The following is a 13,590-nucleotide window of genomic DNA, read 5'->3' on the forward strand; positions in this document are numbered from 1 at the left end:
ATCTGTTCCTTTATGAAATTATGAAATCAGAGCTCAGCTGCCTTCAACATTTACAAACCGTTATGAGCTCTGTGATTGCAGTGATTGGTGCAGCACACACACTCATACTGCACAACAAGAGAAAGCCAGTCAAAGTGTTGCACGTAAAAACAAGCCCACTTTTGTAGAGCACCATTCATTGCATTAAACAGTCGAAATGTCTGCTTCCAAAACAACCGCTGAGTACTTTGGGATATTTTTATGCACAGTTTGGGAAAGTTCAACATAACATAATTAAATTAAATAAATGTTAAAATCTAGCACGCACTTCCAGCTGTACTGCAATACATTCTGAGTATCCAAACTTCTGTAACAAAACAACAACAAAAAAGTTTTCACACAAGGTCAACTACTAGGAACAGCTGCACTATTCCACGGTATCCAGCAGATGGCACTATTGCACCACATTGCTGCACACAATAACCCCCTGAAGTAATGCGACCCAAAGCACAACTTGCTAAAGGAAAGGGATGAAAACTGATCTTCAGATTACTTTAGGTTTAACTGTCAGCAAGCCAATTAAGAAGTCAATGGTATGTTATTTATTTTTACCATCTGACTTTGTGGTTGATTTTAAATCGAAACATTCCCCATGTGCAGCTTGCAATGCTCATTTGATGAAATGAATGTTAATTTGCTTCTGAAAATGATCCATAACCAATATATTAACTCTACTTTAGGGCCTGTGCGGTCCCTTAAAAAGAAAATCTCAGATACTCTGTGTGTGCAAATATCTTTTTTTTTTCAGTTTTCAGAACATTAGCCAGTACTGTAAAATCTTTAAAGGATCCTTAAGTGAAATCAATGGCAAAGTCATTATTACTACTCATCAAGTAAAGCTAGGGAAGGGAAGGGTTTCTTTCCTCTTGTTAGTAAAAGAACTCAAGGGGTCTGCCACCATGTTTGATAGTTAAAATATTAAAAGTGAAGAGATTGGACTTTCAGCTGAGTCAAACTGGAGGCAACAGAGTGCAACACATGTCTACTCTATACAAACTGACAATTTCAGCTTAGAGGGGAAGCCCAAATTTCTCTCTAAAATAATGTGTTCTGTGTTCGCACTAAACACTGTATTTTGACCAATATTGGCAGATTTCCACAACACAATATCGATCACAATACCATGTTTAAACTAATGGGTCTGCATTAAAAAAATAAAAATAAAAAACCTCAGTACCCTTAAAGCAAACAGATGTTTCAGAACAAGAGCCAAGTATCAAGCAAGTGTCAAAAACTGTTGATTTTGGAGTCTAAATGTTTATTTATGGCAGTAGTGATGAAGGGGCCTAAACAAAGCATTTCAAACACTGCAGGTTATAAAACGCAATGTTAGACGTGCATTCTGCAGCCTATTTAACAGGAAGTGACGTCCTCATCCTTCTCTTGGCAAGCGTCGGGATGATGAACTGACTTTTTCCACCTAGTCTCCATTTGAGTTGGATTACTTTCTGTTGTTTAAAATAAACATGAGTATTAAGCGGGTTGCCTTGCAGCCAAAATCGATGTAGAAACGTGAGTAGACTGTATTGAGTTAGCATTCGTTGTCATCTGCCTCAAAGAAGGTGTACAAAATGATTGCATGTTTGCTCGATGTTGTACGGCGTTTTATTTTCCCTCTGGTGAACTTTAAACGTCATCACTAAGGTTTAGAAACAGTGACTGGCCACACCCCTCAGTTACACACGCCTAACCTGTTTGCAAATCTGTTTAGGAGCTAAAAGCTTGGAAGGTAAAAGCTAGATGAGGTCACTTCACAGAGGAGGGACTTTATAACTGCTTCAATCTCCAATCTGGAGGTTCAATGATGCTCGGTAGATGTGTGCTCTCCGTGCACAACGCACAACAAGGTGATAACGTTCAATCACCGAAGACAACAGTTTTAAAAATGAATGACCTTGAAGGAGGGATGGATGAAGAGGAGGAAATGCCTTCTGCTTTCAGTGTCCTTCGCCCAAACATTTCTCTCATCCTCACATAAGTAACAGTCTTTTATGGAGATGCGAGTGCTTGTGGCATCCACTTCAAAGTGTACATGTGTCTATGAGGGAGGGTAACGTTACCAGATGTGGGATTCACAGTGAGTCATTTTAATGACACCCACTCCACCACCCAGTCGTCGGTAATTCATTCCTCCATACAACCTGTGAAGAGGTCAAATCAAGTTAAAAGTTAATAGATGAGAGCAATATGGATGCAGCATGTATTATTTTAAAATTATGAGTCCTTTTTTACAGCTTTGAATCATGGTATCGAATGAGTCAACAGAAACACTTTATAAAAAAAAAAAAAAAAAGTGTGGTAGTTTCCAACAAAACTAGATTAAGTGCAGTGGGGATGTGGGGATGCATGATATGTGATGGGTGCGATGAAACTACAATGCATTAATTGGACAGAAGTACTACAGAACTTCAAGTACAATTAGGGCTGAGCAACTCATGAAATTCAAATTGTTGGTAAGTTTAACTTTTTAATATGTATGTGTATGTATTTATATAGTGTCTAAATAAGTTCCATGATTAAAGGTGCTGACCAGAAAATTCAATTTTGAATCGCTACTGCCACTTGTTGATGAAAAATGAAACTGCACAAAACCTTCCTCACCATACACAATGTGCACACATCACAGCCGTAGAACAGAGGGCGGGAAATTGGAACCCAAATGCAGTCTGAAAACTATTGGCTAGAGGCTTGTAGGAGTGCCCATTGTGAACAGCTAAGGTGTTAATCTCCTAATTAGAAGAGGTTTCAGTCATAAATGGTCAAATAAAAATGCTACTGCAAAGATATTTTTGGCCAAATTGTTACAGAGAGCAGCTTTAAGAAGCACAGTCCACATGTTTACATGTCATTGCTTTATAAAGAGTAAAAAGATCAACTGATAAAGACACGGGTTCGTTTGCATTAGTGTTGTAAGTCAGTGTCTACTAAGTTAAAAACTCTAATTGAAGTAGATAAACTGTCATTCATATTATTTCATAGTTCATTTGCCTTCATTTTAGTCCAACCTTAACCTATAAAACCAAAACATTTACTTATACAAAAATCTGACAGTTTAAGGGCTTGTATTTGTGAAGAAAAAAAAGATTACATGGGGACCCTAAGAGAAAAAAAAAAATATATATATATATATATATATATATATATATATATATATATATATATATATATATATATATATATATATATATATATATGAAATCTCAAAAGTAAGGGGCGGTGGCGGAGGGAATCACAATTAATTTTTGAAACTGTTGAGCCTTTGCTTCATTCACTTTCAAAATCAATGTTCAAGGGGCTGTCTGCTGGATTCACTCAGTCTCTCCACAGAAACGTCCCGCTGTTTACAAAACAAACACAAAATGGCAAAATACAGGCTGGGGAGGTGGGGGTTTAGGACGAAATTACCACAAAAGATGAACAAAAACACAGATGTGTAGACTGACAGAAAGTTAAAGTGTGTACATCCTGTATTTAAAAAGTGCATTTTCCTGAGTGAATCCGGCAGAGAGCCCCTTTAATCTATGAGATTTATGATCAAAACTGGCAGCTGGCAAAAGTTGTCATTTATATCAATAGGAGAGAGGTATTATAGTATTTAATTGTTTGTTTGTTGTTGAAATAAAATGATACATTATACATGGCAGCAATTGAGAAATATGGCAAATGAATTGTAACGAAAGGAGTCAGACAGAATACTAATTTTGTTCGGATTTGGGTTAGCAAACTTCAATGTTGCCTGGCATGAGCTGCCGCAAATGCTTGTACTACACAGAAGGCGGCCATCTTAAAATGCCGATTTGGGGAAGTGTTGCGAATGAAATTTTAACTAGTCTGTAAGTCTGACTGTTTGTAATATTCATAGTGCCGTAAGAGGCGCCTTACCTCCATGTGTTGGCATCAGGGTCATAAACTTCTATAGTTTTCAAATATGTCGTCCCATCAAATCCTCCTACTGCCATCAATTGACCATTGACCACAGCTAGGCCCACCTAAACACAAAGAAGAAATCATCAAAACCAATACACAAGTGATCCATGCGTGACATGTTATATGGCAGTTGATTAGGGATGGGTACCTTTGACATTTGAACCGGTACCAATTTTCGGTACCTGGGACTCGAGATCAGTACTCAACGGTAGCAAATTTTTGGTACTTTTGTACTTTTTTTTTTTTTTTTCAAAATTGTATTTATTTATTTATTTGGGTGGTAATAAATGTTCATCATTTTATATTTAACAGTAAAATAATTTTTTAATCAATTTAACAATTATTTTTCAATATATAAAACTAGAGAAATACCACAAATATCAAATGTAGCCGTAGGCAGTATTGTGACCCATATTGCGCTTTTTGATGGTTCAGACCAAGCCATTTCAAAATTAAAACAAAAAAATGAGCCAGAGAGGAATAGTAAAAAATAAAGGTATAACATTTTAAAATTTCTGAAGTATAATTAAGACACATCAATTAATATTGCAAAAAAACAATGTGTGAAGCAAAGTTCTGTGCAATGAACAACACACGAAACAAAGTTCAACAGTAAATAATATATAAATTAAAATTGATGTTATCTTTTGAACCCACGTTGAACTCAACTACAGAAAAAAACAACAACAGTTTGAGGACATGATGTGAACAAAGACAGTTTGGTTCAAATCAATCATTTGAATATACCCGACGTGGTCTGTAATGCTCGCTACATTTTGGCCACAAACTTTATTTTAAATGGTCACCAGCAGTATATCCAAATTACAATGTAAAGTATATTTACTGTAACGATGCATAAAGCCGTGTTTCTTCCAGCATGATTCGATTTAGTGGGGTAAGACCGACCTCTCTGTTTAGGTGGCGACACCTCCCTCACAACTGTGTGCTGATTGCGGGGAACCTGGCGACATTGCCAGCGTCCGGCATACTTCATAAACTGTATTTGTTTGGCTAGGCGGCGCAAAAACTTTGCTCGTTTCCATCCAAACCCATAAATTTAAGCTTCCCCACGCCGGCCGCAGCCTGGACCAGGTTGATTGGACAGGGGGGGTGGGGTGGGGGGGTGCGGGGGGTGGGGGGGTTGGTTGGCGGGGATACCGACGTCAAGTGCACCGTGGAAAATCATCAACTCCTATACTCCTGCACAGTCCCAACTTAAAACGATGTGCTTCAGAACCGAAACATGGAACCGTTTGATTTTACGTGAATCGGTGCTCAGTAGTACTGACCCAAAAGGGTCCTTACCACAAAAAGTACCGTCTTTGGTAGTGGTACCCATCTCTACAGTTGACTAAAGCACAGTGGACCCCCAAATACTTGTGAATGGGCAGTCACAGAGTTTTTTCCCCACCAATATATTTGGGGGTGTTTGCTCATTTCCCCTCTGTTTTTCATGCAGAACGCATATTGAATGTTCATCAGTGTTTTTTGAAGAATTATTTGGATGAACTTTTTTATTCTTTCCAATGCATTTCAGTGAGTGTCTGTCAATTATATGCAGATTTTTGCAGGCCAGCCCCGTCCCTGTCCCCGGCAAATCCCTGGGGGTCCACTATAATAACGATGACTGTCACTGCAATACATACCCCACTCCGTCTGGACGTCATAGCAACTACAGGAGACCACTGGTTGGTCCTGGGATTGTAACGTTCCGCACTGCTCAGCTCTGTTGTGTCATCACGGCCTCCAACTGAATAAATCATGTCTTGGTAGACTGCACAGCCAAGGTGCTTTCGCCGGGTGCCCATTGGCGATACTGTGTGCCATCGGTTCTCCTGAGGATTGTAACGCTCCACTGAGGAGGAGAACGAGGAAGAAAGACAGACAGTTAAAAAACAAAAACAAAAAACATTTCCTATATACTCGGCAGAAACAAAACAGTTCCCAACTCATACAACACAACAACAAATTGTCTCATTTTGCATTATGCTTCTTTGATAGTTCTATGAATACTTACAGTAGGCTTACAAAAGTTGCATGTTGAGTGAGTTGTTTTTAAATGTGCGTCACACTGAGGTAACATTACTTTTGTCTAGTGGATCTAACAGTCTGGGATAATCATTACTGTGCATTTTCTAAAATTACACAGCTTTAGTTGGAAAGGTTGACATCACATTGTTTATTTAGTACCTGTATTTAATGGAGATGTCCCATCAGACCCTCCCACAGCATACAGAAACCCCCCTAACACAGCCACAGCGACACCCAGTCGCCTGGTGCTCATGGAGGCCACACGAGTCCATTTGTTCTCCTTTGGGTCATACCTGCAAAGCAAGCGGGTTGAAAGTGACTCAATTATTTGAATAAGCATTTCAATTGCCAATCACATGAGGTTTCAATTGGTACCTTTCAACAATGTTGAGACAGGAAACACCATCCTGTCCTCCCACAGCATACAAATAACCACCAAGAACAGCTACGCCTACACTAGTCCGACAGGTGCTAGTGGGTGCCACATCACTGCTCCACTGGTTGGTCTTTGGATCATATCTGCAACAACCAAAATAAACAGAAAAGCCACACAGAAAACTGTTGAAAACAAGCAGACAAAAAAAAATAAATCAATTGGCAATATTGGACCAGCTTTCTTCTATTTTCCCTCTAAAGCAAGGGTGAGCATGCTGGCCAATGGCCAAGATTACATTACATTGCGAGCACTGTTATATTTACTGCAGTCACTATTCCCTAAAAGAAATAGTTACTTCAAATGTAGCTATTATTTTTATTTAATTGCCTATTGAAATGAAATGAGGGGTTCCTACAGCGATTGTCAAACTATGGTAATCACTGAATTTTGGAAAATTGTAAAAAAATAAAATCCAATTTCTGAACTGCTTATCATATAAATTTTAAGAAATGAAATTAAACATATTTGAATAAGGAAAATATCAACCAATGGAAATAAAATCCGGCGGCACGGTGAATGACTGGTTAACACGCCTGCCTCGCAGTTCTGAGGACTCCGGTTCGAGTCCAGGCTCCGGCCTTCCTGGGTGGAGTTTGCATGTTCTCCCTGTGCCCGCGTGGGTCTTCTCCGGGTACTCCGGTCTCCTCCCACATTCCAAAGACATGCATGGCAGGTTAATTGGGCGCTCTGAATTGTCCCAAGGTGTGTTTGTGAGTGTGGATGGTTGTTCGTCTCTGTGTGCCCTGCGATTGGCTGGCAAACAGTCCAGGGTGTCCCCCGCCTACTGCCCAGAGCCAGCTGAGATAGGCTCCAGCACCCCCCGCGACCCTTGTGAGGAATAAGCGGTCAAGAAAATGGATGGATGGATGGATGGATGGAAATAAAATCCAGTGAGATAAAAATTGAGACGTAAAAACTTTGCAAGTGCTTCTGACACCGTTTCTAACACACTTTACGCAATGTGTTTTATGTCGCCTGCTAGTCTAAACACGATTTTCTGATTAAGTTGCAAAATCCACCCGTTTTTATTCATCTCAGGGTGTGGCCGTTCTGCCTTTTGCCATTGACTGAAAATGACACCACAGAGCCTAGGTGATCAGCTTGCGAGCGTCATATGACCAAACCCAGAAAACAGGTGGGTAACAGGTGAGGCATGTGATGTCAATGGCTGGCTATTCCAGTAAACTTTGGGAACCGTTGCTCTCTCTAAGCAAATAAACACCGTATTTTTGCACACCTTTCTACTGAGTTGAGGTAGGAGGAGCCATCATGCCCTCCTACAGCATAGAGCAAATCGTCCAGGACACTGACACCCACTCCACAACGCCGTTTACTCATTGATGCAACCATCCGCCACTCATTGGTCTGAGGATCGTAACGTTCCACACTGGATATGGCATCCCCACTGCACCAACCGCCAACTATGAGAAAATAAAAGACAAATCATTATCTATCTTCGGGAACAGGGACAATTCTAGGATCTGAACCTATGGAAAGCTTAGACTGTCAAGGCAGGTTGAAGATTGATAAAACAAATATATAGGCATACAGTTCAGACATTGCTTTGCTGTATTTCTGATTTAAGATTGTTTGTGTTCAATCTGTAAAAAAAGGTCAATATTGATATCTAAAGATGGTGTGTTTCTATTATAACACTTTCAAAAAATAAATAAATAAATAAATAAATAAATTACCTGCAAAAAGGACTTCACCACAGCGTATGGGTTTTCTTGGCCGGGTTCTTGGGCCCTGCATTAATGGCCTTTCTTGTGGCAGCAGCAGGTAGTTCTTCGCTTCATCGACCAAGTCTCTAACAGCCACAGAACAGAGTTAATTTCACACACAGTACAAACCAATTCAAAATGGAATCAATATTGTGAGACATGTGAAAGAGTGAGGAATGAGAAGGGCCCAAGTGCAAAGTTTACATGAGCAACATGTTGGAGACATTCTAAAGATTACCTGCACTCTTCGTCACTCTTGATCAGAGGGTCTGACCCCACAGTGCCCACCAGGAACTTGGGGCTGAGGAGCGGTAGCCGGACATGTTGCAAAACCTAAAACGGAAACAAAATCCATCAGTGTCCATTCATTCAACTACACTGGTAGGACTACCATCAGTTAACATGCTTTTCCAACCCGAAACAAACCTGGGGTAGTTGCGGTCGGCGTTCCTGAATGCTATACTTCACCCAAGCCATCACAGCATTAAAAACCTGCTCCTCACTTCGCACATTAAGTTCATCGCTGGAAATGATATCAATCAACTGGTTGGCAGGTAGCAGCATGAACTCCTCACTTTCCATAACCTGAGAAGACAACAACAACAACAACAACAACAACAACAAAAAAAGAGCACAAAAATGTTTTGTTTGGTTTTGAACCCATTAAGCTCGGGAGCGTGTGACCGCACTTCTGCTGTTACAGCCGGGAGCGCTCCAGCGCACATCTCCCCTTAAAGCTGGGTGAGCAGAGACGTCATTTTTTGTTTTGTTTTGACCAATTCTTGGATTCTAAGCTGATGAAATGCATCAGAAATATAGCCGCAGATGTGACCGTTTTTTTTTTTTTTTTTTTTTTTTTTTTATTGAAGGTTTATAATAATAAACTTAGGTTTGTGTGAACAGCACAGGTGTAAGCTCTGAAATGTTTTTGGAATTATGTTTCTATCTGCTTCAGGAGCTTAGATATCAATTATTTAGTAGGCATTACAATATTGTTGAAATTTCAGGAAAACTTCAGGTTTTCGGGGGGTGACTCTTAAAGTCACCCATAGGTTAGGCATGTTTTGCCAGGCGCTTTAGGCCTTAATGGGTTAAAGTAGCATGATATTATACTGCCTAATACAGGTGGGTCCACAACTTTTGCAGTAATAGTATTCAACATCTGTATGTCAATAACAGTCCATTCCAACACTAACAAGGAAAAGACTCATCCAACTCTGAATATCTTGAGAAAATGACAACTGATTAAGTAATATGTGTTTGCCATAAATTCCAAATATATCAGACTCCAACCACACACACTGCCCATATTTGTCCAGCATAACAGACAACCAGTTGAGAACATGCAAGAATGCCGAACAAAAATAAATCCTGTTTAAATATTTCAATATCTAACCATACATCTAAAGACCAGTGGATAATATGAACTTCATCCGTGTTATCACGATATCAAAATGTTTACTTCCATACCTGCATAAAATACCCCAAAACTCGGGCAAAAAATAAACATCAGTAAAACAATGAAATAACACATTCAAAAGTTGTTGTATTTGTATTAATTAAAAATATGATAAAGACACTAATTAAAATACTTAAGATTTACTTTGTTTTGAATGACAGGTCCACCTCATCAATATCAACAAATTTCATTATGGATATAATGTTATGGTCCTGATTTCTCTGTAATAAATAATGAGACCAGTGTTACTTGCGTATAATTATTGTAAATGGTTTGAGTAAATGAAGGTAAAAAATAAATGAATAAATAAATCAGCACACATTGGCCAAATTTTGGCTGATGTATGACGGGCCATAACCAGCTGATTTAAACGGCCGGTTGATTAATCAGTCGGGCCCTGTCAAAAATGTTCATATGATTCACTTTTAAATATCATCACATATGGTTGTTAATCAATGTGGGATGCAAGTAGCTAAAAGAGGTATAATGTAAATATCTGCAATTTTCAACCTATTAGATGTGCAAAAATTCAGGCACTGGTCTAAATGTGCACGTGACAACTGCTAGATCACTGAGTGACGTCTGCATTCTCTGAATACCCTGATTCTTAATGAGTGCATGGAAATGCATTGGATTGAAAAATGTTCACCATGAGTATCTTCTCACCTCTTGAAAATTGTGTTGAGTGAACTTGTCTGCAATGCGAAGCAGCTCGCGGCAGGAGTGAGTGTCTGCAAATGCCCTGATACCCAGACAGTTGGAAGGATCCAACTGCCTCTTGAGGAACTCGCAGCAGGCCTCCTGGATCTCAGCAAGCTGGAGCAGACAGGCCGCGGGAAGCAGAGTCTGAACATTCCCCTCCTCTACAGTCACCTACAAGTGGAGGGAGCGCATCTAATTTAACTGATGGATTTTTTGGCCACTGGTGTACATATATAAGCTGAAAGTAGTTTACAGCCAATAACATAAAAACACCAGTCACTCAAACATTATTACCTGCGAAGTGTAAGCAAAGTCGATCAACAGTTCCATTGCCCTCTCATCAATGTCTCGAATAACCACTTCAGTTTGCCTACTTTCAGCAAGCTCCCCGGTAAACATAGCCCTGAAAACAAGAGCAAATAACATTTTACTTGGCATCTAATTGATTGACCACCATAATGCACACCAGGGAGGTAGTCAACTAAATGATAAACATTCAATTTCAGAAAATTGAATTTATTAACCCTAAAGTCTCCAACCAAATCACCCTTTTACCTGAAGTAGGGGCTGCAAGCAGAAAGGATGACGCGATGGGCATAAATTTTCTTGGCACCCACCACAAGTACCACATCACACAGCTCACGGTGCTTCCTCAACAGGTTTATCACCTCCAGGGTCTGCCGCGGGTGTTTGTCCGAGACATATGGCATGCGCGCAGGCTGAGGGACGCCTTCAGGAAGCTTGTTAGGGTCCCCCAGAGTACAGCGGCTGGTGATGTCCATTCCAGTGGTGTCTTGACGTGCGCCGGTGGCCCTAGAGATGATTCACACAGTCAACTGAGTGACTATATGTTTTCATCGCGGTGCATTGTTTCCTCTTGTTAGTGTCACATTAGCTGAAATCTTTCATTTGTTTGAATGTTGCTATAGAGTTGAAAATTGTCCAAATCCTAAGAATTTCAGTCTCTCGACGGTAATATTGATAGATTTCTGTAGTGCTCCATGAAAGCAGACAGATTATCTTTGTTCAATCAAAATAAGACATTTGCAAACATCTAATTTTACTTTAGAAATCGATGATCATCAATTTTGCCTTCATCTTTTCTGACGGATGTTAAAGACCAATTCAATAACTGGGTCAATTCATGTTTGTGCCTTTTCTGCACTGCTAACTTGGAATTATGTCCTTGTATTTAATAAAGGGATAGATATTAAAAAATGTTCTTTTTATCTGATTAATCAATTAATTGAAAAACAACAACAACAACAACAGATTAATTGATTATTAAAATAATTGATACAGCCCAGGTACCAGCCTGGCATCCCAAATGTATATTATTTTCAGACATACCTGCGCATCAGCTTTGGGTCCATGCAAGGTAGAACAGTGTTTGGTACCACACCTTAAAAGCCTGCAAACACACACAATGAAACTATATCAGACTACAGGATTGTGTGCTCCCCCTGCCTCTTTACAAGTTCTGGGCATCTCTAGCAAAGCAACACTGAATAGAAAGAGTCAAACTATGATAAATATCATGCCAAAAGGTGGTACTGTTTTCACAGGAAGGCTTCTCAATTTCTGCTCCTACTATAAAGCAGAGCACAAATAATGACCTCAAATACAGGACCCAATAGAAACAAACAGTAAAATCATGGGTCATGTTTGTTTCCTCAAAGTTTGGGTCAAATCTTCAAATGTATCCTGACTACTCCATTGTATCAGAGGGAGTCTGGGTGTGAGTGAAAGAAAAAGAAAGAAAGAAAGAAAGAAAGAAAGAAAGAAAGAAAGAAAGAAAGAAAGAAATATTAAGCTCATTGAACAAATAATAAGTGGCTGACACAAAACAAAAGGTTGGCAACACTTTTGAAGATTTATGCATATATCAACCTTCTGTATTACCTTATCCAATTTAAACAAAAAACACATATACACATACATATATATATATATATATATATATATATATATATATATATATATATATATATATATATATATATATATATATATATATATATTTTTTTTTTTTTTTTAAACTGGTAAAGGTGAATAAATGCCGATAGCTGATCAAGTTTGTGCGGCAGCTTTATTGACAACAGCACTTAGATTTCCCCTTAATTTACTTTATTGCGGTGCGACTGATTTAAGACCCGAGGCCGCCGGCTACTAGAAATTACTTTTCATTTGTAATACTTTGCAGATAGTACGTTTTAAAAATAACTTAAACTCTCTATAAATCAAACTGTCAGAAAAGGCGAGTCGTGTCGTTTTCCTGTTAGCAGATTGTAGTTTCGGCAAATAAACACATCCCAAATGACAGATGAAGTCTCCGAGCAGGGCATTTTGTATCAGAACGATGTTATAGACCAGTCAAATTCCTAAACAATCCCAACTAGTCTTAACTTAATGTTAAATCCAAAATACAACGAAGGAGTTGGAATGCTTTGCGAACAAGTAGTAAATTAACTTGCATGCTATCAGTAGCCAAGTGACAGGAGTCACAGACTATCAAAAGAAAAAAAACAAACAAGAAACGTGATTCAACATAAGAATAATATAACGTATTAACACGAGTACAATTTTTCATGGAGAGAAACTGAGAATTTATAGCATTACCGAAAATTGCTATCATCAGAATGGAGAATGCCATGCTAACATGAACTACATACATTAACAGCTAAAACGAAATGACCAGAGTTTTTACTAAAAACGATGACTGTATAGCTGGGGGGGAAAAAAAAGTGTATTTGTTTAAGAGTACGGTTACCTTATATTTACATGCCCAAATCACACGAAGAAAACCACAGGCATCTCGGGTCGCTAATATTTACAAGTTTAATGGTCTACGCAGCCTTTCTTCATCGCTGGTGTGCGCATGTCCGATATGTATCGCTTCCGGGCAATGCGCTTTCAAAATAAGAGACATTATTACGTCATCGCGTTAAACGCGCCAGACCAGTTCACGTTTATTTTTGTTGTGTATGTTATGCTTATGTTGACTTAAATATGAACGAAAAAAAATGAATGTTGACTTTAAAATAAAAAACATAATTGAAAAAAATGAATTAAAATAAAAAACTAATATTTGTGTTCCTCAAAAATTCTACATAAAACATCCCCTAATGAAAAACGTATTTTGGAAATGTTTACATACATTTAAATAATGTATGAATAAATAATAATAATAATAATATTAATAATAATAATAATTATTATTATTATTATTATTATTATTATTATTATTATTATTATTATTAAAAGCGCTGAGA

At 38.5% G+C, this 13,590-nt stretch overlaps 1 protein-coding gene across 1 annotated transcript; it reads right to left on the reverse strand.

Moving 5' to 3' along the window:
- Nucleotides 1-223: 223 nt before the first annotated feature.
- On the reverse strand, nt 224-13,214 carry klhl20 (kelch-like family member 20). Its single transcript, XM_077536669.1, has 14 exons — nt 13,089-13,214; nt 11,669-11,729; nt 10,874-11,131; nt 10,613-10,721; nt 10,283-10,489; nt 8,584-8,742; nt 8,396-8,490; nt 8,128-8,243; nt 7,671-7,854; nt 6,373-6,516; nt 6,157-6,290; nt 5,613-5,821; nt 3,922-4,028; nt 224-2,180 (listed from the first exon to the last, which is right to left on the reverse strand). The coding sequence occupies exons 2-14, from the start codon at nt 11,689-11,691 to the stop codon at nt 2,096-2,098; spliced, it is 1,830 nt and encodes a 609-aa protein (XP_077392795.1). The 5' UTR covers nt 11,692-11,729; nt 13,089-13,214; the 3' UTR covers nt 224-2,095.
- Nucleotides 13,215-13,590: the final 376 nt, after the last annotated feature.

This window comes from Festucalex cinctus, chromosome 1 (assembly GCF_051991245.1).
Source record: "Festucalex cinctus isolate MCC-2025b chromosome 1, RoL_Fcin_1.0, whole genome shotgun sequence".
Taxonomy (NCBI): Eukaryota; Metazoa; Chordata; class Actinopteri; order Syngnathiformes; family Syngnathidae; genus Festucalex; species Festucalex cinctus.